Genomic DNA, 24,859 nt, shown 5'->3' on the forward strand with positions numbered 1-24,859 from the left:
CTACCTACCATTAGGGCTGTGGCCCGGGTCATGAAAACCCGGGTCAGATCCCGGGTCAAGGAAAAAAAAACCCGATAAAAGGCAACCCTTTAAGGAATTTTTTTTTTCGGGACGGGTTTCGGTACGGTTCAAGGGGTTTTCGGGCTAACCCGAGATGTGGCGCCATCTAGTAGTAAGACAAAGAAGGTTTTAACTCTTACGCTAAGTTACGAGTCAACAAAGCAGAATAGCTTAAAAACATAGCAATCTACAGTAACGGTCAGGAATCGGGGTATCTCTATGCGTACTTGGGAACTTAGGTCCTCCCACCAAGTCACCAACCCACAGGCGCCTCGGGACGTTAGTCTCAATATAGTGCTGCGACTGGTGACCAATTTTCAAAACAATTTTTCCACTTTCCACAATTTCTACACAAGTTTGACACAATTCTATGCCAAACAAAATCACATATAGTTTTGAACTGCTGGATACTATGCTAAAATGCTATGCTTTCCTACTTCAAGTTCTAGCTCATTGTAAAAAAATTTAAAGATATTGTGGATAGTGGAAAAAATCGTTTTGAAAATTGGCCACCATTCGCAGAAAACGTCCAAATGTACCTAAATCCTGTCAATCAGGCGATGCTGCTGGCAAAAAAAGAAGTTTTCCAAATATAAACGTTGTAATGGTTGAGTCTGATGACGAGACTGAAAAGAAGAGAAGAAAAGTGCATTTGACCCGATAATTACGCGGGACATGACCCGACCCGGGTTGTTTTTTCTGACCCACGGGTCAAGCGTGACGGTACATTTTTTTGCCTCGCCGACCCGGTTCAAAACCCTCTAAGGAAAAAAACCCGTTAATTTTAACCCCTTAAGAAAAAACCCGTCCCATTTGGTCCGGGCCACAGCCCTACCTACCATGGACTATGGTTTCGGAAAAAAATTGAGTGGCAACACTGTCCGTGGAAATTTCAATCTCAAATCGTAAGAATAACGTGATTTTTAGTGTTGTAAACGTCTCTTTCAAAAATTACCTCGCGCAAATGGAGTCCTCAGAATCAAGTGCCGAGCATTTACATGAGTTTTTGTTTACTTCAAATACTTTGCCGGCTGATCCAGCATTAGGTATATTGGAAAATAACCATGGAAGAACGAGCCCTTACCACTGGACAACAATGAGTGATACAATGATAGTCTCGCCAACAGCGGGTCGAACTGTTTTGGACGTTGTGGTTTGCAGTGGTACTGATACACCAAAGTATGCTATTTCTAATTGCCAAACCTCGGGGATGAAGAGTGGAACAGGAATCAGATCTCAATCAGTATCAAATCTAAGTGACAAGAAATTTAGACCCTCTGATGAAGAAATTTTACAATTGAAAAACAAATTCCTGCTTCTTGCTGAACTAAGAAACAGGAGATTTTTCAGACTGCTGGAGAAAAATCAAAAGTGGACACTTGCTCTTGTATGTGCTGTCTATTTCTTCTGTTATTCTGCAATTTCCATGCTTTCGCCATTCTTCTTAAAGGTATGCTAGACTGATTCTCGTACTTTGGAAAAGTTTAAAGTACTGGTAAATGCTATACTGTTTTGGCCCGACTCAAGATAGCAGTTTTGCATAACATTTCCACAAGCACATATGGTATAAAACCCAGCTTTAGTTATATATCCCATTTGTTGTTAAACCATGCTTGGGTTTTTGGTTTTGTTTTTAGGTTTGATTTTCAGTATTCATCCTGCTGTAGTGTTCTGTACATCCCCTTTTATTGGTCATATCACACCTTCCTTAGGACCAAAATTTACATTTATATCAGGTATCTGTGTGGAGAAGTAATACTAAGCATTAACATAAAGTTAAAAATACAAAACAAAAATAGGTATTTTTCTCTGTGGAAGTTGCAATGTGCTGTTTGGAACACTTGAATATGTCCAGGATGACACCCAGTTTACTGTACTCTGTTTCATTATAAGAGGATTGGGAGCTGTTGGAGCCGCAGCATTCTCAACAGCCGGAGCCACCTACGTTGCAAACATGTTCCCCGATAAAGTCAGCGTAGTTATGGTACGTGGTGTAATTGTCTCTTCTAAGCTATTGTCCGCCCAGCACCTTATAAATTCTTTTTAAAACGTGTGCTAGGGTACATTGGAAACGTGCATTGGCTTGGGATTTTCGATTGGACCGTGCGTTCATCTATTTAATATCCTATACTTTTTATCTTTTTTGGTCTAATTATATTTGTCCTTTTTTTTTTTAGTTTAATCGGTGGTAAGGTTTTGACAACTTTGATTAGTTAAAGATTTATTGGAATTCATATATTCTTTAAGGAGCTCTATTCACGTTAGGAGGCTTTCAGCTTCCATTCTACGTTATGGGTTCGGTAATGCTTCTGACGTTACCATTCACTTTTCATATCCTACCAAAAGCCAACCATATCAATAACATGGGACATCTTGGAACAAAATTGTTGACAATATTCAAAATGCCAGTTGTCTCCATTGTTTGTTTAGTAATTGTTGTATCGTCAAGCGCTTGGAGTGTTTTGGAACCAACTCTGGTTATCCATATGAAGCAGGTGACACGTATAGTTTCTATTTGCTCTATGTTTGCAAGAATAACTTGAATCATCTAGCACCTAACTGTACAGTTTCTTCACTTGAGTTTCAGCTTGCTCCTATGCGACTTGGACTTCTATTCCTTGTAACCTCATTCAGTTATGCCATTTCTAGTCCGTTTTGGGGCTGGCTAGTTGGCAGATATGATCATGAGAATTTAATGATGATTGTGGGTTTGTCGGCTACTGCAATTAGTTTACTATTACTTGGACCTTCTCCTGTTCTACCGGAACTTCCTAAGTAAATCCTTTTCACAATAACAGAGTTTTTCACCTTATTATTTTCCGTTCAATCCATCGATAATCAACTAATGGTAGCGTGCCTACTCAAAATCCAGATTTAAATTTTTTGCAGTGCTTCGCCATCCAATTACCCCTTTAATTTTCCCCGTGCAGTCAGTATTCTGACAATCCAATCTTTCGAATAAAAATTTCTAATAAGAATAAAGAATCATTGATATTTAATTCTTTATTCGCCGAATAAATTAAGAACTAGCCTATTCATTATCTTTATTGGTTTTGAGCTCTGATTGTGTTCTTATTCGAGAAGCAAATTTTGAATAAATGTTGAATACGATTTCAAATACTTTTCGGTCTGGGTAGGTAACGTCGGATTTTGATGATAAACCAGAACAGACCATCGCAATTTTTTCGAATGGTAGTTGAGCCTAAAATTTTTGTATTCTATTTTTGATTTGAAATTTGATTCGTCATGCTGTTCGTAATATGAACCTAATACCTTTTATTCATTATTTTTTTTCTTTTTGGGTTCTATTCCATTCGTTTTCAAAAGTTAGCGAAGTTAACGCTTTTTTTTTTCCAAGGAAAAATTGCTTTGACATTAATAGGCACTGGCTTTTATTTAAATTATTTTTAATGGAAGCTGTGTTTCGTTGCTAAAAAGTTTTACGTTTACACCTCAGATAAACGTAACCGAAGTGTTACGTTCATTTGCAAGTAAGAAACTTTGTTTAGAAAGCCCAAAATTTCTGGTGTTTGCATCACGCCCTTCCTTCCAGTCCAGCAAAAAGAGGTGAAGAAAATATGGTGAAATAGAACAGTTTGCTTAAACAACTAGAAATTTCCCTCCTTTATAGTTCCTTATGCATTGGGAAAACCGAATGTAGTATTTAGCATATTTAGCAGAAAAAAATGAGCCGCAAAAAATATAAAATAAAATACTCCGTGATATAGCACGAGCTGAAGTTCATTGCCGATGGATTGATTCTTGTATATTGGCATCTATTTAACGAACTCATTTTTTAATAATTTCATATTTTAAGGTTATTGTGGCTCGACATCTTATCCCTTTTTCTGATCGGTGTATTTGTAGCCATGGCATACGTGCCCACATATCAGGCTTTGCTCGGATATGCCATGTAATTAAAATTGTGGTCGGGAATTTTTTAGTCATTATAAATGATTTTATTTATTTTTTTATTTTTTTTTTCAGACAAGTAGGCTGTGACATGGAATTGAGTACGTATAGCGCCATTGCGGGGTTATGGGCATCCATGTATTCCTTGGGGTAAGAAATTATCTGAAGCCCTAATTATTTTGCATTACTGAACTTTTTTGTGATTATTTGGAAAGAGAGGTTTTAGGTCCATGCGTCGGTAGTGTAATAGTTGACGTGTATGATTTTCCCATGGCTATGACAACTTTTGGATTACTCAATTTGGCGGTGGCACTATTATTGCTATTCAATCAGGTGTGCGCAGCCATTTGGTTGAAACAAAATTCCTCCAGTACGCAACTTCCATTATCCAATAACGATACACCTAACATCGTTCAAGTTGGACTCACGATCCCCGGAATCTCCATTGACGAAGAAGAAAAGCTAATTTTCAAGAAAGATACACATCAGACATACGGCACAGCATGCTGAAGTAAAAAGGATTTTTTCCAAAAAAATGTGACCTTTGTAGGAAACACTTCTGAAATAATCTAAGATAGCGTGATCAATATTTTACGTTGGTTGAGTAGCGCTGTCCTTTTCAATACGTTTGGTTGTTTATTCTTTCCTGTAAGTCCCGAATCGCAAGATTCTTTTGTTTGAAGCGAAAACGATTTCTTTAGAGATTTCTTTTCGATTTCTTTAGAGGCAACCATTCATCAGATGTAATACACAGTAGATGAAGAGCTATAACTAACAGCAGCCGTGGGAAGATAGTATACTATAGCTTTAACGGGCAATATCAGTACTGTGACGGAACCAATGGGCAGATACAACGAATTGGACGAGTTGCATGCCATATTACAACTGAATTAATAGACGAACAGCATACTGTAGCTGGAGATACAGATGCAATGATACGGGTCGAAGAGCACATCCAACATGCATCGACATGCATACATCGATCGGCATTTCTCAGGCAGTAACTATCGGCAGATGCGTTAATTAGATCAATAGGTAGCTACAACTGGTAGTTCGATGGGCAGTTATAACAGGAGCATAGGCAATAAGACTTTGCTGCTACCTTAAGTATGATAACCTAGCTGTAGTTGACATAGAAATGGAAGTCGACCACCATTGTTCAACAAAATTCCTAATAGTACGGTCGTGCTAGCAAAAAAAGTGGTGGTATCCCAAAAGAATCGAAAGAAATATTTTTTTTTCTAGACTTTGTGGACCAAGTGATGGGCCGTGTCCTATGGCAAGTTTTTAGTGCCACCTATTTCACCTCAACCCGTCACCTCAACCCATCACCTCAACCCGTCACCTCAACCCTTCACCTCAACCCTTCACCTCAACCTGGCTATTTTTTTGGCGCCATCTAGCGGCCAATATAATAAATAGTCCTACAAACTATAGAGACCGGCATCTCCCTCGATTTTGACACCAGTAGCACCACATGCTGCGTGAACTTTAACAAGCCGTGCGCGGAACAGTTCTTCCTGTCAGCTGAGTTCATAGTTCAAATGTCAGTTTTATTCGATTAAATTTGAAACAAAATACCTCTAAAGAATGAAAATTTTGCAACTTAGTCTGTGGTTTTCCACTGAAAGGTGATCATGACTTTATCTTAATTCGCTCAATTCCAGTTCAAGACATTCTTTTGCTTCTGCAAAGTTGGAAAACCAATGACGAATAATGTAAAAACCTTTAAATTCTTGTCAGAAAGAGGGGTGTAGTTTCTTGCACAACATATGAATTCGGCTGACAGGAGGCAAAAGTGAACTTGAATACTGTTTCTAGAACACGGGTTTCTCCTGTGGGGGATAAAACTATTTGCCAAAAGTCTCCCCCCCCCCCAAAAAAAAAAAATCAAGCTGGTCTATTGTCCCTATGTGCTTATCGAAAACGCTATATCGCCCCCTTTTTGAAAACTACCCGTCAAATCAATAGAAGCTTTATGGAGCTACTAGATCGGAATTTGAAAACTCTCCCAGGGCCACTAGCGCCACTTGTGTTTGGTTCCAAAATTATTTTTAATGAGTACGCTTTGAAAGGTACGCGGAAAAATTCGTACGTTTTTAACTTTTTTTTCGATTTTAATTTCAATCGCAAGGTGGAAGGTTGGCATCATGTCGTTGGACATCATTTTTGAAAATTGTCTGACATGTGGATCCTCTTGGAAATTTCACTGTTAGAATCTCACTCTGCGACATGGTAAAACTGTTTAGTTTGTTGGGATCGTGAATTAAAATAAAACGTTCAAAAACGTACGGTTTTTTAGCGTACAGAAAAAAATAATTTATCGGAACCAAACACAAGTGGCGCTAGTGGCCCTGGGAGAGTTTTCAAATTCCTTTAGTAGCTCCTGACAGAGTTCAGCATAGATTTAATGGGTAGTTTTCAAAATAGCGGGGGGATATGCGTTTTCGATGCGCCATGAATAGCGGGGGTGTGAATAGCATCCGAGGTTGGGGGCGCATCCGAGGTTGGGTGGGGTGACGGATAGCTCCAGGTTGGTTTTGCAGGGGGCTTTTGGCACGAAAAACTTGCCTATAAAACTACAAAAAACAAATAGATGAAATCAATATGATATTAGGTTAGGTTAATTTAGGGTAAAGAAACTCATAGGGATTAATACAAAGGTATATATTAAGCTACTATTGCACGAACTTCTTATATCGAACACTCAGCAGTCAGCACTGTGACATTAGATTCTTGCACAGACTTATTACAAATTTACCAGCCCTGTTAAAAAATGGTTTAGTTTTAAATTTGGGGTCTGAAACTATGGCAATTTAGACCTCAACTCGGAGCTATCCGTCACCACCTCGATCAAGTCTCACCCCCACCCAACTCGGATGCTATTCGTCACCCCCCCTATACTATGGCGTTATCGAAAACGCTATTTGCCCCTATTTTGAAACTACCCGTCGACTTATGCTGCCACCTGGCGGCGAAAAAGCTCTGTCATGGAGCTACTAGATAGGAATTTGAAAACTCGCCAGGGCCACGTTGTGTTTGGTTCCGAAAATTAGTTTTTTAGTACGCTTTGAAAGGTACGCGGAACAATTCGTACGTTTTTGAACTTTTTTCGATTTTAATTTCAATCGCAAGGTGGAAGGTTGGCATCATGTCGTTTGACATATTTTTGAAAATTGTCTGACATGTGGATCCTCTATGGAAATTTCACTGTTAGAATCTCACTCTGCGACATGGTAAAACTGCTTTTAGTTTGTTGGGATCGTGAATTAAAATAAAACGTTCAAAAACGTTCCGCGTACCTTTCAAAGCGTACTCTGGCGGAGAGAAACAAATAATTTTCGGAACCAAACACAAGTGGCGCTAGTGACCCTGGGAGAGTTTTCAATCCTATCTAGTAGCTCCATGACCGAGCTTCTGATTCGCCGCCAGGTGGCAGTATAAATCTGACGGGTTTTTCAAAATAGGGATATAGCGTTTTCGATAGCGCCATAGCGTAGCGGGGGTGATGAATAGCATCCGAGGTTGAGGTGGGGAGGACTAGCATCGAGGTTGAGGTGAGGGGATGCATCCGGGTTGGGTTTTGCTTGTAGGGTGCAGGGGAGACTTTTGGCACTAAAAACTTGCCATATGAAACTTACCAGTTTGTAACGTGTTTTTCGAGGATAGAAAGTTCTATAGACGCCCCACACGTGAGGCCCTTTTCGAATAAAACTGACATTTGAACTATGAACTCAGCTGACAGGAAGAACTGTTCCGCGCACGGCTTGTTAAAATTCACGCAGCATGTGGCGCTACTGGTGTCAAAATCGAAGGAAAAATCGAGGGAGATGCCGGTCTCTATAGTTCGTAGGACTATTCATTATATTGGCCGCTAGATGGCGCCAAAAAAATAGCCAGGTTGAGGAGAAGGGTTGAGGTGAAGGGTTGAGGTGACGGGTTGAGGTGATGGGTTGAGGTGACGGGTTGAGGTGAAATAGGTGGCACTAAAAACTTGCCATAATAAAGAAGGCCAAATTTCTCGCTACTGACGCTATTTTGCCATCGTCGGTTAAAAAATAATTCGATAAAAATTGAAAAAATAAAGCAGTATTCTACGAGGAGACAAAAACGAATAATTTCTGATTATTTTTTTATTAATTTTATTATCAATTTTTCCATTTCATTGAGAAAGATTTGCAATGATAAAATTTTGAGTTTCATCGAAACGCCGTCAATGAATCATTATTTTTTCTTCAAAGATAATTCCATGAATTCCTCCAAGAAATCGTTTTCTTTCTTAATTTTATCCATTTGGTTCAATTCCAGTTTTTTTCCTGCAGACTGCTGAGCTTTCAGTTGGGCAATCTGATCGAGCTTCTACAGGTTGAATTAGTTAAAGTCGGTGTGTTAAAGCCATCCGTTCGAATACATAACAGAATTTTTTTTCAAAAGCCTTGCTTCGTATCAGTTCGATAATTAATACCTTTTTAAGTTCCCTCAGTTTTTTGTCGACTGTCTCGTCTCCAGTAAGTTCCAGGTGGACACTCGGGTTAACTGTTATTTCTATGCAAGGGGGATTTTCGGAAGGCGATTCTGTGGCTTTTTCTGCAGCTGCTGCTTTCTTCATCTTCCGTTCATGGCGTATGTTTGGTTTTACCTTATTCGGCACTACCCCAACTAAAAAAAATATATATATAGATAATAATAAAGAAAACTTTATTTAAAAGAGAAAAGATTGTGAGTAGTAAGACATTCCGTACTTGGCTTCGCAGCCTTAGGGTTTGACGGAGGTTCTCTTTCTTCCAAAAATTTTAGGATTGCGCTTGTTCCTCGAGCACCAGGAGGACGGTAAAGTTCTTTAGAGACTAGAAGGAACGATGAAGGAAACCAAGCGTTCGAGAATATTATGACAACGCTAATAAAAAAATACTCTGACTGTAATAGAGCACCTTGAGGCTGGGACGGCTTAATACCCAAAACTTTTTTGTTTGAAATCTTAAATTCTTTCAAATTGCTATCTGGTACAGGTTGCCACATTGATTCCCAAAGCTCATTGGGGGGCTCGACATTGTGTTCAAACAGCAATCCACCACTATAGTGCCAAATCTTGAAGCTATGGTACGAATATTCAATTAGTTTACTCAAATAACCGAAGTAGCATATTTCTAGAATATTACCCGTTGCTCACCCGAAGTCTTGGGGCAGTTGTGGAAGTCATAAAGTGTTGTCCATCAGGACTCCATTGCAAATGGGTTGTGTCAGGTGCATCCATGGAAGTTATAAGCTTTAACGACTGTACGTCCCAGATTTCTATCTTGCCCTGAAGGTTCCCGAAACCACCAAGAAGAAGCAGTGCGGACAACAGGTTAAGGCGGCAAAAATTCGTACAAATTTTTTTATATTAAAGAAATTATTCGTAAAAAGGATATTGTTTCCTAAATGGTTAAAAAAGCCTGAATTCCGTGGGCCAGTTCCAAAGTCAAACTTTGGTTCACACTTCAAATCGAATAAAGTCGCTTTTGCTGGCATGAATCCGTAAATTACGCAAAATTCGTTGCCCTTCGGATTCCATTCAACCGAATATATAGGTCCGTCTTTGGCTAGAGATTAAGATTTGCATATTCAAAAGACATGAAGTACAGCAATGCTTTTCAATTGTTACATAGTTGGACCATTGCTGATGTGCCTTTTACATCAAGAAAGTGTAAGGTCTGTTTTCCATAGTACGACGCACCCGTAGAGTCGACATCGGTTGAAGTCATCAACAAAACGCAATTTCCTGGTTTATTCCACTTCATGTCAACTCGATCGCCTTGAAAAAAACTCTTGGAAGCAACTAAACCGCTTGCATTGAGATTTGGATATTTGAACAACTTGGCAAATGAAGGCTGGCCTTTTGCCCCTGCAGAAACAGAAAAAAAAAAAAATCATTATGACATGCTTTCCCAGTTATTAAAATTATTTTTCGATTTTCAATTTGCATTTACTTACCTTGTATGTAACAAAGGAAGAAATAGGGGGCACATAGTGGCGACATTGAAAAGTCAGCAATTTTCATGGTTGACTCTGACCTCTGGCTGATGGAATCCATTTTGTCAACTTCATATACCTGAAGCTCAAGATTCAGATTGCGTGCTAAAAGTTTTTCATCCTTACTCCAGGATGGCTCCCTGTGCCAAAATTGGAACCAATTTCAGCAAACAAGGGGAAAATAAAAGAAATGAAAACTTAGTAAATGAGTAGCATTTATTGACGTAAAACTTTTATTGGAATACCATTTAGAATGATTTTTCTGAACATAGGATTTCACCGACTGTTTGGTCTTAAGATTCCAGATATTCAGGTTTGGTGTATTGACAGGAATATCCTTTGTAACTGTAACAAAACAGAATTTTTGAAGGTCAATAAATTCAAATAAAAAATAAACACAAAGGAAATAAAACATGCTCAGAAACCTTGATATGGCTCCCATGTCATAAGAAAATTTCCTTTTGGAGAAAACTGCAATCCAGAAGTTTTAGGCTTTTCAAATTGAGCCAATAAGCTCCATGTTGAGGTTTCAACAACATTCACCCTTTAAGTTATGAAATTATGTGATTATGAAGGTACTGTGTAAAGAACACCAAAATATTCCTCTTAGATTTTTAAGAAAGAGGTAAAAAAAATTTAAAGAAAATTTTATACTTAAACTCCTTAACAAGAAAGTCATTGGCACTTAAAAACTTTTTGGACTTACATCACTCCATTAGCCCATGCTAGGTATTTACCATCCATGCTCCACACAGCCAGCCTGCAAGTCTTGCTGGATTCATGTTTAAAACCTTCAACAGGTTGATAAAGAGACCCATCAAAAACTTGAACTCCGTGGGTCCCTCGACCTGAAAGTTCTTTCTTTAGTCACGAAACTATTTGCTAAACTTTCGAATTTTCCATGGATAAACTTACAAGAAATGAAAGCGGTGGATTTAGAATCACTCGTCATAGTGAAAACAGGGCGAGAAAAACTTGACCTAAGTATTCAAATACTGAAATGCCTCGTGTTGACTATTGAGTTTTTCACATTTGAGAAAGAACAAAATATCGTCTGCAGGACGTGACTTCGTTCCAGACGTATGACATGGGGTACTATACCCATAGCCCACTGGATGTAATAGCTAAAGCCTGGAGCTTCCCTATCTTGCCCGTTCAATCGTTTTGACGCACTCCCTACCTCCTTTTTTCCAACTTGGAATGGACTATAGCGCGTTCTACTGGTGTCGAAGAACAACATTTTTCAAAATATAAACATGCCGTTTTTACAAATACTTCGCTAAATATATAACAATTGTGTTTTACGTTTATTTTCAAATTTTTTCTTTGTTGTATGAATACAAATGCAATGTAATTATTTTTTGAAATTTTCGTTTATTTAATGTAAATATTGGATAAAATGGTGCTAACACTGAAAAAAAAGGCAAGAATCAGATAGGGTCTGAACCTAATACCAATAGAGCAGTAAAACATCCTACGTTGCACGTTCTCCACAAATGCGAAAATCTCATTTGTGTCCAAGTTGGTCTGCTGCGGCTGCAGCGTCTTATGGAGAAACTAACTTCTTCGTGTTAAAAAATAAGTTTTCATAAATATAATTAAGATTTTCCCCCTTTTCTTCCTAGCAGAGGGTACCCTATTCATTTTTTCATTTCCCAATTTTTTTTCTAGTCCTAGTTCTATCTGGTTTATTTTTATTTAGCTATTGTTTGTGAATGGTTTGTTGTTCATCCCCTTGTAGCAGACGAATTTCTGGCAGCAAACGAAATTCTTCGGCTAAAAGAGACGAGCAACTTACAAACAAAAATAAAATAAAAATAAAGTAGATAGAACTGGAGCTAGAAAAAAATATCGGGAAATGAAAAGATGAATAGGGTACCCACTGCTAGGAAGAAAAGGGGAAAATCTAAATTATAGTTATGAAAACTTAATTTTTAACGTGAAGAAGATGGTTTCTCCATAAGAAGCTGCAGCCGCAGCAGACCAACTTGGACACAAATGAGATTTTCGCATTTGTGGAGAACGTGCAACGTAGGATGTTTTACTGCTCTATTCCTATGTCAGCCATGTAATTTTTTAAAATTTTTTATTAAATTTAATTTTTAAAAATAATTATTGACTTACCAAATGTCCCTAAATTGAAAATTAACCCTTAACGAGATATTAATTATTTTCTATCAGAAAACAGGGAAATTGGGCACGCCGCCGGTGCCGTCTGGGAGCCAAAAATCCTAACTCATTGCTGGTTTTCTTAATACAATTTCAAGTTCAGTTGTCAATCAGAAGGCTGTTCATAAATTACGTAGTAGCTTTTTTACTGTTTTTGGACCCCCTCCAATAGGGGGTATTGTGGTAAGCTGAGTAGAATCGGAAACCCCCTCCCCCCTAATTACGTAGTAAACGGCAAGGCCCCCCCCCTAAAAACTATATCTTAAAAAGTAGGCAAATAAAGGGTTTAAAAAACTGAATTTTAGCAACCGTTTAACTTTTATATGAAACAACAATTTGCTCACAAATATTGATTGATTCTGGGTGTAACTGCGTTATAAACAATTTAATAGGCAGGATATGACTTATTTTTTAATTCACTCATCCTTCTCCCATGGATTATCAAAATGCTCTTCAAGCGTCACAACTGGGCACGATAAGATCGAGGGCTTTTCGACAAATGGTGGGATTCCAGAAATATCCAATTCGTCTTTGTCAATCCATTCTGCGTCCTCTGCTTCTAAGCCATTATTGTCATCTGATACAATGATAGCCATCATTTCTCTCTGTCGCATCGCTGCGATGCGAACAGGTCTAGTTCTTGTGACGATGAACTCTTTCTCAACAACTGCACTTGCGCTTTGAGTCTTCTTTTTGTGTACAATCATGCGACTCTTCAGCATAACTTTCGGTGCAAAATAAAGCGAACATTTTTGGCAAATTCGATCCAAAAACTGCGACTGAACTGAGGGTGTGTAAAGATCATAAGGGAGCGTAAGGAATTCTTTAGTTGAATTAGGCAATAAGTCGCGTGAAAGATGGAGCGATAAAAATAAAGAAGAAAAGACGTGACTTTCAAAGCCACTTCGATCAGAAGCTTTTAACCCTTTGTCAGTTTGGATCAATGGAATCGGAGGAGGAATAAACCGCGTAGGAACAACGGCCAAGTATGAGCTTCTCGGCTTGTTAATACAACACATTAGATTTTTACACTTAACAATTTGCGTAAAGTACTGGCTCGTGCGAACATGCTCCGAAAACCAATACTGATCTTTCACGTTGAGCCGATCTTGACTGAATTCATAATAATTCGGATCCACATATTCAGCAACACAAGGATATCCATCAAATACTACTTCGCTCCATACCTCTGCCAGAGTAGTCCCAGCTTTTTCAAAGTTCTGTTTTTCAAGGTCCACATCGATGGTCTTACCAGCTGCGTCAAGGTGGTTCCCGTAGTAATTATGAGGAAGAATTAACCCAGATAGTGGGCGACTTAAAGGGGCCATCCTTCGCTCTGCTCGATTATGGGCACTCCTGCCTTTTTATGTGAAAATATAATGAAAAGGTGTTTTGTATATGGGTGTGTAAAAAATCTCATCCAATAGGATTGTTATAAAGTTGATATTACCTGGTGCATTGGTAAAGATGAAAATCGCATCAAGATCGTGTGACACAAAGTGATGTATTGCAACTTCAATTACTTTGTTGTAACGAGGATTTTCGTCAGGACCCCCATCAACTAGTAGAAAGAAAATAGTTATACAAAAAGTGTTAGAAATTAAATTTCATTCATCAATTTGATTTTATACCTGAGAACATAACAATCGGCTTCACTCTCTCATCTGAACTTTTTGTTATAGAGTTGAATTCAGGGAGGTTCAGTAATCGTTCAAAGTCCATACAATGACTTAAAGCAGTTGAAGAACAATGTTTGCCGGAGCGAATGGCGACATAAGTTGGACCTGAATATCCGACAGCACCGGGCATTCCTAGGCCATTTCTGTCAACAGCTATGCCTGCATATACAGATGGGATGAACTTGTGCCCAGCTGCGACAACCCAATCATGGTCCGGAAGTTTTACCCGATACTGCATGTGCATAAGCATAGGGGCCTGTACATTAGCTGCCGTTATCCCTATAGCCACTCTTTTGAAAATAACCAATAATTCCACGTTAATTTTATAACCGCAGTAAATAAAAAGACAGTGACAATAGAAAAATAGTTCTAATAAAAGGCCAGAAATTATTTGAAATTATAAATACCTTGCTTTGTCGTCTTGAGAGATGTAGCACACTTCTGACGGTCCCAAAAGAGATGCAAGTTCATCCATGGTACGTATAGTTGCTTGACACAGTCTCTGATCTGGATGACTTTTATGAAAGTCGTTCTGAGCCCGAATAAGTCTCACTGGAACCGTGTCAATATGGCGCTTTCCTTGGTGGCTATTACTCCTTTTAGGCTGTAATCGAAGGTACACTGATGATCTTTTCACGTGAAATCCGTCTTTAGTAAGTTGCTCAGTTAAATCATCCAAGGTTAAGATGCTACGATAGATTTCATCTTGTCGCTTTTCATGAGCCGCTTATCCATGCCTAGCGATTCGGACAATTTCAGACAACAACAAAGGCTGTGTTTCTTCGAGGCGAGGCCTACCCGCACTGCCAGAGTCCTTGATCTTCAGTTTTGATTTTAAATTAGGGTCAGCAACAACAGCTGAATTAAGAGCTTCTCGACGATTATCACGGAACTTTTTTTGATTTTGTTGGCGATCTTGTAAATTTTTAAGTTTTTTCTTACATTCATCCAGCTTTCTTTTCTTAGCCTTAAGAATTTCCTGTTCTTCTATAGTTAGCATTCCATTTTTTGTCGATTATAAAGACCAACCAAATCCCCATTTAATAGATCAATTTCATTTTTAGTTGCTTCTTGGGCAGGCCTTTTCGCAGAACTCGTAATTTTTGAACAAATGTTCTGTTCTGTTTCAGAGTCCGTCAATAAAGGTTCACAAAACTGATCCGAATCAGGTAGAAATTCTAGTTCTTGGGGCCTTTCTATGGTTGTTTTTGTTTTTAAATGAGATATCGATGAGTTGGCGAAAAATTGCATTAATCCACCTTTTTTTTCCGCAGCAATAGCATTAAGCTTTTTAAGATATTCTTCAGCTTTTGGTTTTATCAACAACGGTTTATTCTCTGAACTTGATTTTATTGACTCCCATTCTTTGTTAAGTTCTTTTTGGCAAGTTTCTTTTTTCTTGTCTGGATAAGCCTTACAATATGCCTCAAATAATTGTTGGTAAATATTAAGCTGAGACATTGTTGACCCAGGGGTCAACGTCTAACTGAGACAAAACGAAACAACCAGTTTGCCATTCAATGGGGATTTCCCCTTCATGTCTAGGCCTGTCTGGAAGCTCCTACCCATTTCCCCCAGGCTACTGCAGCAAATTTTACTTTTTTTTCAAAAAATTTTTTTTCCGCACACTACGTAGTAAAATAGGAAATACCCCCCTTCCCCCTGAAGCAAACCGTAGTATTTTGTCAGAGCCCCTCCCCCCCTAAAACGTACTACGTAATTTATGAACAGCCCCTTACTTCAGTCCATGGGTTGCACGTAGAAAACACAAATAGGGACCATTTTTTTTGCTTATTATGTCATTTCGTACTAAATAACTTCAACGAGAATGGTAGCTGTAAGAAGAACCACCTTCGTGAAGTTCGTCATAGTGGCCGCCTTACTCATAGCCATTGGATGTATAGTGAGCTTAATCGTAATAGGAACATCAAAACCACCAAAAACGGATCTTTTAAGTTCTGAAAGAAAAGATTGCTCTACAACGGAAAAGAAACTACCAGAAGCTCCTACTCGTTACATCCCAAACCATCCTGGCAACGATCCAGATCCCAGATTCGAAAGTGAGATGAAAGAATCCAACATTTACAATCCCAGAGTTGTAAAACCACAGGGAAAAATGGTTCCTCTCAACGACATGTTCGGTAATATTAGTGATGAAGATTTGGAGTCTCTCCTTTTGCCTCATGAGCAAAAGCCAAGCCTAGAAAAAGAAATGATCCATACATTATTATCGATCGTTTCTGGCGTTAGCCACCCCAACATAAAGGCGAACGTCAAGACCAAGAAAAACCTCGAGTTCAAAACAGAGATGACTAAGCTTTTGACATCTATTGTCCAGGAGACCAATCCGACAAAAAAATGGAGCCTGGCAGAAACATTGTCATCAATTGTTTTGGAGCAGGGGATAGATCTCGAAGTCAAGGACATGATGAGACGTGTGGTAGTCAACATAGTAAACCAACACGAAGCCGACCCCGTAGTTAAATGGAAAATGGTGGAATTAGTGTCAGACGTAATTTCTCAAGAATCTGACGAGGCTTTGAAATGGAAAATGTTGTTTACTCTGTGGAAGATATCTTCTCAAAATATGGAGACGAAATTTAAGTCCCAAATGTTAACCATTCTTTCAGCAATTACAAGGGAGGAGAATAGCCCAGAAACACATCTAAAAACTGCAACTACGCTATCTTCCATTATTCACAGATTTGGAAAAGAGGAGACCAGGGAAAACATGGAGCGGCTTCTTTCGATAATAGTTCATTCCAGTGAAAATTTCGAATCTACTACTGCGGATACTGCAGAGTCGGAAGTTGACGAACAATCCAAATTAGAAACCGTATTCCCAAAAAAGTCAACAAGTGTCGACGCCAAGTTAACATTTATAAACATACTCTCGAACTTAGCACAAGAGGAAACAGAAAGAAAGGTGGCAGCAAACCTCATCGAATTAATATCTTTGACTGAGTCACAATCACCCAGAATTAAAGCAGCGATGGACCGAGTTCTCACCAAGATAATTACGAATAATCTTATAACGACAGACATGCAATCAGAAATAATTTCGAATCTCTCGAATATACTGGATGAAAAAAAGGCACCAGCAGAAGACCAAGCCCGAAAATCAGAAATGACAGATTTGTTGTCCCACGTAACCAGCGAAGTAAAGGCATCTATCGCGGAATCTGGAATGAAATCAGAAATGATAAACATTGTTTCGCGATTTGGTGATGAAGAAAAGGCTGCAGTATCTAAACCCGAAAGAGTTTATTTACCCACCCAAGTAGCTGGTAAAGGAGAGCAACTAGCTGCGGATTTTTGGCAACAGACAGAAATGGTCAACATGTTCACGAAAGTTCTTGATGAAGAAAAGGCACCAGCAGAAGACCTAGCCCGAAAATCGGAAATGACAGATTTGTTTTCGCACGTAACCAGCGAAGTTAAGGCACCTATCACGGAATCTGGAATGAAATCAGAAATGATAAACATTGTTTCACGATTTGGTGATGAAGAAAAGGCTGCAGTATCTAAACCCGAAAGAGTTTATTTACCCACCCAAGTAGCTGGTAAAGGAGAGCAACTAGCTGCAGATTTTCGGCAACAGACAGAAATGGTCAACATGTTCACGAAAGTTCTTGATGAAGAAAAGGCACCAGCAGAAGACCTAGCCCGAAAATCGGAAATGACAGATTTGTTTTCGCACGTAACCAGCGAAGTTAAGGCACCTATCGCGGAATCTGGAATGAAATCAGAAATGATAAACATTGTTTCGCGATTTGGTGATGAAGAAAAGGCTGCAGTATCTAAACCCGAAAGAGTTTATTTACCCACCCAAGTAGCTGGTAAAGGAGAGCAACTAGCTGTGGATTTTCGGCAACAGACAGAAATGGTCAACATGTTCACGAAAGTTCTTGATGAAGAAAAAGCACCAGCAGAAGACCTAGCCCGAAAATCGGAAATGACAGATTTGTTTTCGCACGTAACCAGCGAAGTTAAGGCATCTATCGCGGAATCTAAAATTAAATCAGAAATGATTAAGATTCTTTCGCAATATGATGACAAGGAAAAGGTGGAAACTAATGCAGTTCGACTGACAAACCTGATATTATCCAGGCAGGCCAAGGCAGGTCTTCCAGACTTTCCAAAAAGCAAAAAGTAAGTTTCTAAACTCTCGAATATACTGGATGAAGAGAGGGCACCAGCAAAAAACCTAGCCCGAAAATGGTAAAAATAAAAATAAAAAAGTTTGGTTTGATTTTCATTGAATAATAACGATGATTGTACGAAATGACATGCAAAAAATAAAAAAATAAAAAAAAATAAATTTAGAACTTTTACCTTACATTTAATTAAGATAAACAACACTCATTTTCAGTTATAAAGAAGAAAAAAAAAGAAACACAAATAAATTCCTCTTGATATTATATACATATAGTATCCAGTGATGCGAACAACGGAATTTTGGTGACGTATTGTAATACGTATAAGTCATACGTAATTTAAGACTGTTACGTAATAAGTAAAAAAAGATACGTCAACGTAAGTCACTTATTTCAATAATTCGAACGTACGACGTTACGTCAGCAATACAGTCATACGTGGAAGTTTCTTTAGCAGGCAAATGGGTCTATATCCTTCTATTTCTTTTTGATGGAGGGGATAGTTTGGTGCCTACCGTACCCCTTTATGGTATTCCTATTTCTCTTTCTTTGCAACCCGCGAAAAAGGTGCAACATTAAAAGTAGGAAAATTGACTGAAACGTAGAGGAAGAGAAGAATGGAAAGAAAACGAGGGTATGGTAACTAAAATGTTAAATGAAACGAGGGGGTGAAGTTGAACTGAAGGTCAAAGGTGGTCTGGACCACCGTAAACTTTTTCAGTTGAACTTCACATTGAAGTTGTCGCCAAAACGGTCACCTAGTTCAGCCAACTACCGGACGGTTGACGCAAAAACAAAAGTTCACTGAAAAGTCGAACTAAAAGTTGACGCCAAAATGCGCCCACAGAGCGATCTCGGTCAGTTAACAATGTGTCTACAGACAGCACTAAGCCTGGTGATGAAAGTAGAACGTTTGCAAGGACACAGGCAATTGTTTCGTCACATCATCTCTAACAACGGAAAAAAATTCTAAAAAGGAAAATTCAAGCAAGGAAAAAAAATAAATACGATGAGGATACTGATGTTGGATGTCAGATTGCCGTAGGAAAGGTGTCAAACTGATGACGTTGGGGGGATAATAACTTCTGATAAAGGTCGCAATGGTCTTAAAATTAAGTTTTCTATACCCTTTTTATAGTCTAATCATAAAAAAAATTGATTCTTTAGTTTAAATTGGTTTTAAAAATTATTGCGCTCAATACCCAATTTTCGACTTTTTTGAAAAAATCGAAACTTTGAACCCAAATATCATCCGAACGAATAATATTTGGGTAAAATCCTTTGGCATACCTTATTTTCTAACTATAAAGAACCCGCCCACCAAAAATTATCAAAATCCGTGAGATGTCACAACGAGCTCTGGATGTTTTGGCGTGGAATGACCCTCGAGCTCGTTGATGTGGCGGTTTCTGTCTGCAGCGGTCCACGGACCTCTGGTTTTAACGCAGTCGCAAATAGTGCCCCAACCTGACAGTGATGCGTCCGAATAAATCTCTAGATGGGGAAAGCGTGGGAAAAAAGGTTTCCCGTTTACAATTTATAAGTTGTTGATCCACCAATCCAAGTTACTCCGAGCTTCCGCCGGGAGTGCAATTCTTTTTGACAAATCTCGGCCCCATTTGTGCAATTGCTGGATATGAAAATCTTGAATTTGTCTGTAGTGCATCTGCGCAAAAGGAATGGAATGGATGGCCCACGCCAAGTTGCCTAAAATTTTTGAGATATCCTTTAAGGGGATTTCTTTACTCTCGAGCGCGTTTTTGCAGAGTTTTGAAACATGGTCCATTTTTTCCTGAGGGAGCGCGAAGGAAAGTTTGTTGGAATCCACTACTACACCTAGATAGTCTATGCGTTGGACTGGTTGTTTGACTGATTTCGCTTCGTTAATAACGAATCCCAGTGCGGTCAGCGTTTCAGCCACCACTGCGCAGTGGTCTAACGCTTCCGAAAAGGAGCGGCTCAGAATCAGGATGTCGTCGAGGTAGATAATCAACCTGATTCTTTTTGCTCTTAGATGGCCCATGACTACCTTCATAATCTTGGTAAAAACCCTAGGAGCGGCCGACAGCCCGAAAGGGAGGCAAGTAAATTGGAAATTCTTATCCCCCCAACAAAAACGGAGAAATTTTTGATGCTCTTTTAGTACCGGGACGAACAGATAAGCGTCTTTAAGGTCTATCTTAGTCATAAAGTCTCCTGGTTCTAAAAGCTGCTTGACTGCGTCGAGGCCTTCCATTTAAAAATGGGAGTATGCGACGAAGTTGTTGAGCGCTTTCAGATTAACAATGGGCCTGTATCCCCCCGCTTTTTTGGGTATTACAAAAAGGGCGCTAAAAAATCCGTCCGAATCGGATGTCTCCTCAATGGCTTTCTTTTCTAATAAGCTAACCACTTCTTCGTCGCAAACCTTGGCCATTTCTTCTGCCATACGTATCATCGGTGGGGAGGGGGAGGATTGGAAAGGGACGGACAAAAAATCGATTCGAAGGCCATGTGAAATGGTCGAAAGAACCCACGGTTCCGACGACAAACGCCTCCAGTTTGTCTGAAAAAAAGTAACCTACCCCCACACAACGAGGCTGGAGGGGGATGGGGCATGCTAATAAATAAGGCATTTTGAGTGGGAACATACCTTCTCCCTCGGCCGCCGCTTCTATCGTTCTCGAAGAAAGATTGCCCTCTGTCTCCTCTGCCGGATCTTGCTCGTGTTATCGGGCCTGAAGCTGCTTTGGGTGGGGCTGGACCTGGTGGTCCACGACGGTTTAACTTTTCGTCTTGGTCCGCTTTTTTCAGCATGGCTTCGAGAAAGCGCTTGCCAAACAGTGACGAAACTGTTTGTTTGCTCGAAAAGGATTTGGGGTCCTCCAGCAAATAGTCAGAGCGAGGGTCTGTATGGTTGAGGATGTTCCGGCGTCTTCTACGAGAGATGTCGTAGGACGCTGCGGCCGTTAGCTCTAAGGCCACTTTGACATTTTCTGACACCTCTTCCATGTCCAGCGGGCGACCTTGCTTCGTCAATTGGTGGAGATAGACCAGTGATCCTGCGATGTCCAGCACTTTAAGCTGGACCGAAAGCCACGTTTTTTCTGCTGCTTCAGCCAGTTTGTGGGCGGCAGACTCTTTTAGCCGCCTGGTCATCCAGTCGTCCAGATGTGGAGGAGCCAGGCTGAATTCTTTTTTCTCGAATTCAATTGGGTATTTCTCTGAAAAACCCTTCAGTTCTGCTGGCGTGACGCTCTTGTTGAGCCAGTCGGCAAGGTTTCTCGATTCTTCTTTCGAGACCAGGATTTTCCTTGGATGCTGAGATTTTCCCAGTGGCCCGGTCGTCGGCGGAGGCGACACTGGAGGTGCATTTCTCGTGACGGGAGGCGCTGGATCTGTGGGCGTCTGGACTGGTCTGGTTGAGTTTGAGCGGCGAGGGGACCTGGACCTGGATCTGGGACGTGCATCGCGGCTGCGACGTTCTTCCCCCGAACGACTCCTACGTTCGCGACGATCTTCTTCCTCTTGCTTTCGCCGAAGGCGGTCTTCACGAACCTTTTGCTGGTGGCGTTCCTGCCTCTCGCGTTGACGCCGATCCGTTTCTTTCTGTCTCTTACTCTCACGCTGCTGCCTCTCAATCTCCCGTTGCTGCCTCTCAATCTCCCGTTGCTGCCGCATCCTCTCGATTTCTGCATAGGCTCGGCGTTCCGCCGACGACTCACTTGGCACTGACACTTCGTCTTCTAAATCCACTTCACCTACTTGTTCTACGTCGATTAACTCGCCTATAAAATTATTAACGCGAGGGTCCAAGGACGGGACGGCAGACGGTGCTCTTTTACGCCTGCCATTCCCGTTCCTGGCCTCGTTAGGATCAATAGACATTTTATCTATTCCGGAGCTGAAACAGGTCTGGGGGGTTCTGGGGCCTCCCATGTATTAAGAAAAGAAAGTGCGCTATCGCGCCATCTATGAAAGAGCTGGCAAATACAGTGTCAACACCCTTAAGGGGAACGGATCATTTGAGTGCAATTGCCATATAGTACTGTAGATAAATATTCGCGTACTCCACGCCAATTTTCCCCTTTCTCCCCTGGGGGGTAGGGGAAATTTTACCCAAAAATTATTCCGAGTTTAGATGCAGTTAAATGCGGGTCTACCTGGACTTGAACACGGATCGTCCGCGTCACACACTGTCACACAAGTCCGTAAAAAACATTTAAAATGTTTGTGGTATAAAGGCAATTGTTTTCACGCCAAAATTTGGGATATAGACATATTAGAATACTGACATATAAACAGTGCTCTGTGACGTTGCTCCCGCTCTTGACATAACGACGCGCAATGCATGTTTCAAATCTCATGAATAAATATTGTAGCATTTTATCGATAAAAATGTAGAAATGGTGGTTGATGTAACATCAACTTCACGTGACTGTCCGTGAGTAAACTTGAGGGGGGGGGGGATGGAAGAAGAAATGGAAGCTAATTATACTTTTAACAAATTATTTGGAAATTGCTTAGAAATTGTTTGGAATTTACTTGCAAATAATTAACAAACAATGATGAAAAATTGTTCGAACATTAATTTAAAATTGTTTGATTAATTGCCACTTAATCAAATAATCGTTGTTTGCGCGGATAGGGCCTTCCAAAGAATCAATTCTTTTCAGGTCTTTTAACGATTCAGTACTTCACTATCCAGCCAACAGATACTTCACATATAATACGTGAACAGATTACGTGTTACTACGTATTATTACTATATAATAAGTATTATTCCTATATATTACGTCCTATATATTATCCCTGAGGGTATATATGTATATATACTGAAGGACTATAACAATTTTAGGGTGTGGGGTATAGGGGGTAGGGTAGTAGTAGTAGATCTCAGAAGGTTTAATGTCCATTATGTATTTCCATATACGTTTCTTCCCTGAATGACCAATCGTCCTCAAATTTTGTACAAAATTCTGTCAAAATTTGATACGTGGTATAGTGGTTTTTTCATTTGATTCTATTACAGTATTAAAAAATTAATTTGCGTAATTGTTACCTAGCTGGTTGCCGAATCCTAGGCAGTGAATTCGCTTTTGTTTGCGTAACCTTACAACTGTCAATGCATTGCAGTCAGTGCAGAAGGCTGTATAACAGTCCCTAAACAGTAAGTTTTTTCTTTAACAAAATGTTTTAAACAGTAGATTTTTATATATTTTTTTATATTGCAAATTTAAATATATTTAGAAAATATTTATTTATTTATTATATTAAAAATATTTAAATATAAAAATATGTAAATTAGTTTTTTATAGTTGAATGCCAATTACTCTCTAATTCAAAACTAGTTTATTGGTCCAATTATTTACGCCAATAATTGACGCTTCTGCGAAAAAGCCTAAGTTGAAAGACTTTGGCTTGTTATTACCGATTATTTTGATAACGGTGACGTCATGACTCGTAAATGTGAAAGAATACAAGACGGAGAACGAAGCAAACACTATAAACTGATTAAAATTTAGAAATCTTGGATCCAAAATCTGTTTGTCTTTGGCCCACGTTACATGTCTACAGACATTTTTTTTCAAAAAAATTGCCCGAAGGACATTACCGAAGGAATCTTGTATATATACTATATATTGAAACAATTGGAGAATGATGATCTTTATTTAAATTAGACACCCATTACATTACAAAAACACAGCGGCAAAACAAAAGGGAAAAGGTAACAGACGGAGGGAGGAATCAGGAGAAGACTGACTCACTGACTGCCTCGCTGGTCGACTGGTTACTCGACCGACTGCTGGTGAAGTTTGTCCGTCTTTTATAGGCAAAACAGAGAGTCGAATTAAAGTCAAACGAGTTCAGGCGTGTTCAAAAATATAAGGACGGCAGAAGAAGGCTGGCTTTACCGTTAGAGTAATAAAAGTAGAAAGTGGGTCATTCGGGGCAACAAATTTGGGGTCAAAACCGGGCAATAAAAGCAACGCGTTAAATTTTACCGTTTGAATTTTGATTTGGTCGGCGGATCGTTACAATATCCTATATACTACGTACAGCATGTTTTAATAACCTAACCTTATCAGTAAAAATATAAATATTGTAACGCGGGGAGTTACTTGAAGACCCGTGACTAAGACACGTTTATTCATCGTAAAACGTACACCACACTACAACAGATATAAGTATACTGGGGCTACAGCAAGGGAAACGTACGAGTATTTATGCTTTTGGAGAACAGCAGCTATCGTGGGAAATCTCTACGAACAAGACTGCCGGACATCTCGGATAGGATTGCGGGAAATATCCGATAAAAGATCGCCGGACATGACGATCGAGTCCATAGTCTCAATAACCACGACAATATGGAATAGACATATTTTACAGAAATGGATAGCCTCATCAATAGACATCCATTTCTGTTAAATTATCGCCTTAAAACGTTCTACTTGAGTAGTAAACCGATTGGCTTTTTTTATAGGTCAGTGTGGTTTGACGGGTCGCAGGAAATTTCCTGCCTCTATAAAAATCATAGTCGGGAAAAGAATTGGTTAAAAAATTTTAAAAATTGCCGAAATGGATAGTTCTTGATAATCTCTATTCATTTTTGTAAAATAATAGCTTAAAAAGCAATTACTCGAATGGTAAACCGATTAGCCATTTTGAGGGTAGGTCGGTGCGGTTTAACGGGTAATCCCCGGGCGGGTAATCCCCTCCTCCCAGTCATATATGAAATTAAAATTATTATTATCGGGAAAACTATAAGCCCAAAATCGAAAAATTTAACAGAAATAGATAGCTCTCGGTGAGGCTATCCATTTCTGTAAAAGTTATGAAAAAATATTCATAAACAAAAAAGTTTGAGACAAGAATTTATTTGCAGTTTTT

General features: G+C 39.4%; 4 protein-coding genes, 1 long non-coding RNA gene and 1 pseudogene across 7 annotated transcripts; 2 read left to right on the top strand and 4 right to left on the bottom strand.

Moving 5' to 3' along the window:
• Positions 1–912: 912 nt before the first annotated feature.
• On the top strand, positions 913–4,740 carry LOC116917750 (MFS-type transporter SLC18B1). 3 transcript variants are annotated; one of them, XM_032923342.2, is made up of 11 exons: positions 913–1,510; positions 1,588–1,624; positions 1,698–1,796; positions 1,860–2,044; positions 2,120–2,163; positions 2,238–2,248; positions 2,308–2,555; positions 2,648–2,835; positions 3,878–3,973; positions 4,048–4,122; positions 4,192–4,331. In XM_032923342.2, the coding sequence occupies exons 1-11, from the start codon at positions 1,025–1,027 to the stop codon at positions 4,196–4,198; spliced, it is 1,476 nt and encodes a 491-aa protein (XP_032779233.1). In that variant the 5' UTR covers positions 913–1,024; the 3' UTR covers positions 4,199–4,331. The 3 variants fall into 3 exon arrangements, with proteins under 3 accessions (XP_032779233.1, XP_032779232.1, XP_032779234.1); XM_032923341.2 differs by having other exon boundaries at positions 914–1,510; positions 4,188–4,740; XM_032923343.2 differs by lacking the exon at positions 1,588–1,624 and having other exon boundaries at positions 1,305–1,510; positions 4,188–4,740.
• Positions 4,741–8,097: 3,357 nt separating this feature from the next.
• LOC116917749 (eukaryotic translation initiation factor 2A) lies at positions 8,098–11,089 on the bottom strand. Its single transcript, XM_032923340.2, has 12 exons — positions 10,900–11,089; positions 10,691–10,832; positions 10,410–10,528; positions 10,230–10,329; positions 9,946–10,124; positions 9,617–9,856; positions 9,384–9,554; positions 9,132–9,306; positions 8,904–9,067; positions 8,715–8,819; positions 8,438–8,631; positions 8,098–8,331 (listed from the first exon to the last, which is right to left on the bottom strand). Exons 1-12 carry the CDS (start codon positions 10,934–10,936, stop codon positions 8,197–8,199), a joined length of 1,761 nt encoding a protein of 586 aa, XP_032779231.2. The 5' UTR covers positions 10,937–11,089; the 3' UTR covers positions 8,098–8,196.
• Positions 11,090–12,526: 1,437 nt separating this feature from the next.
• LOC123470013 lies at positions 12,527–14,044 on the bottom strand. The gene is made up of 3 exons (XM_045169470.1): positions 13,785–14,044; positions 13,604–13,714; positions 12,527–13,513 (listed from the first exon to the last, which is right to left on the bottom strand). The coding sequence occupies exons 1-3, from the start codon at positions 13,960–13,962 to the stop codon at positions 12,570–12,572; spliced, it is 1,233 nt and encodes a 410-aa protein (XP_045025405.1). The 5' UTR covers positions 13,963–14,044; the 3' UTR covers positions 12,527–12,569.
• A 123-nt stretch (positions 14,045–14,167) lies between these two features.
• On the bottom strand, positions 14,168–15,453 carry LOC123470014 (annotated as a pseudogene).
• Positions 15,454–20,373: 4,920 nt separating this feature from the next.
• LOC116917747 (serine/arginine repetitive matrix protein 1-like) lies at positions 20,374–21,856 on the bottom strand. Its single transcript, XM_032923338.2, has 2 exons — positions 20,622–21,856; positions 20,374–20,410 (listed from the first exon to the last, which is right to left on the bottom strand). The coding sequence occupies exons 1-2, from the start codon at positions 21,854–21,856 to the stop codon at positions 20,374–20,376; spliced, it is 1,272 nt and encodes a 423-aa protein (XP_032779229.2).
• Positions 21,857–23,081: 1,225 nt separating this feature from the next.
• LOC116917745 lies at positions 23,082–23,541 on the top strand. The gene is made up of 3 exons (XR_006643629.1): positions 23,082–23,138; positions 23,320–23,431; positions 23,494–23,541. It is a non-coding gene; the product is annotated as an uncharacterized LOC116917745 (long non-coding RNA).
• Positions 23,542–24,859: the final 1,318 nt, after the last annotated feature.

The sequence above is a fragment of the Daphnia magna genome, linkage group LG2 (genome assembly GCF_020631705.1).
Source record: "Daphnia magna isolate NIES linkage group LG2, ASM2063170v1.1, whole genome shotgun sequence".
In the NCBI taxonomy this organism is placed as follows: domain Eukaryota; kingdom Metazoa; phylum Arthropoda; class Branchiopoda; order Diplostraca; family Daphniidae; genus Daphnia; species Daphnia magna.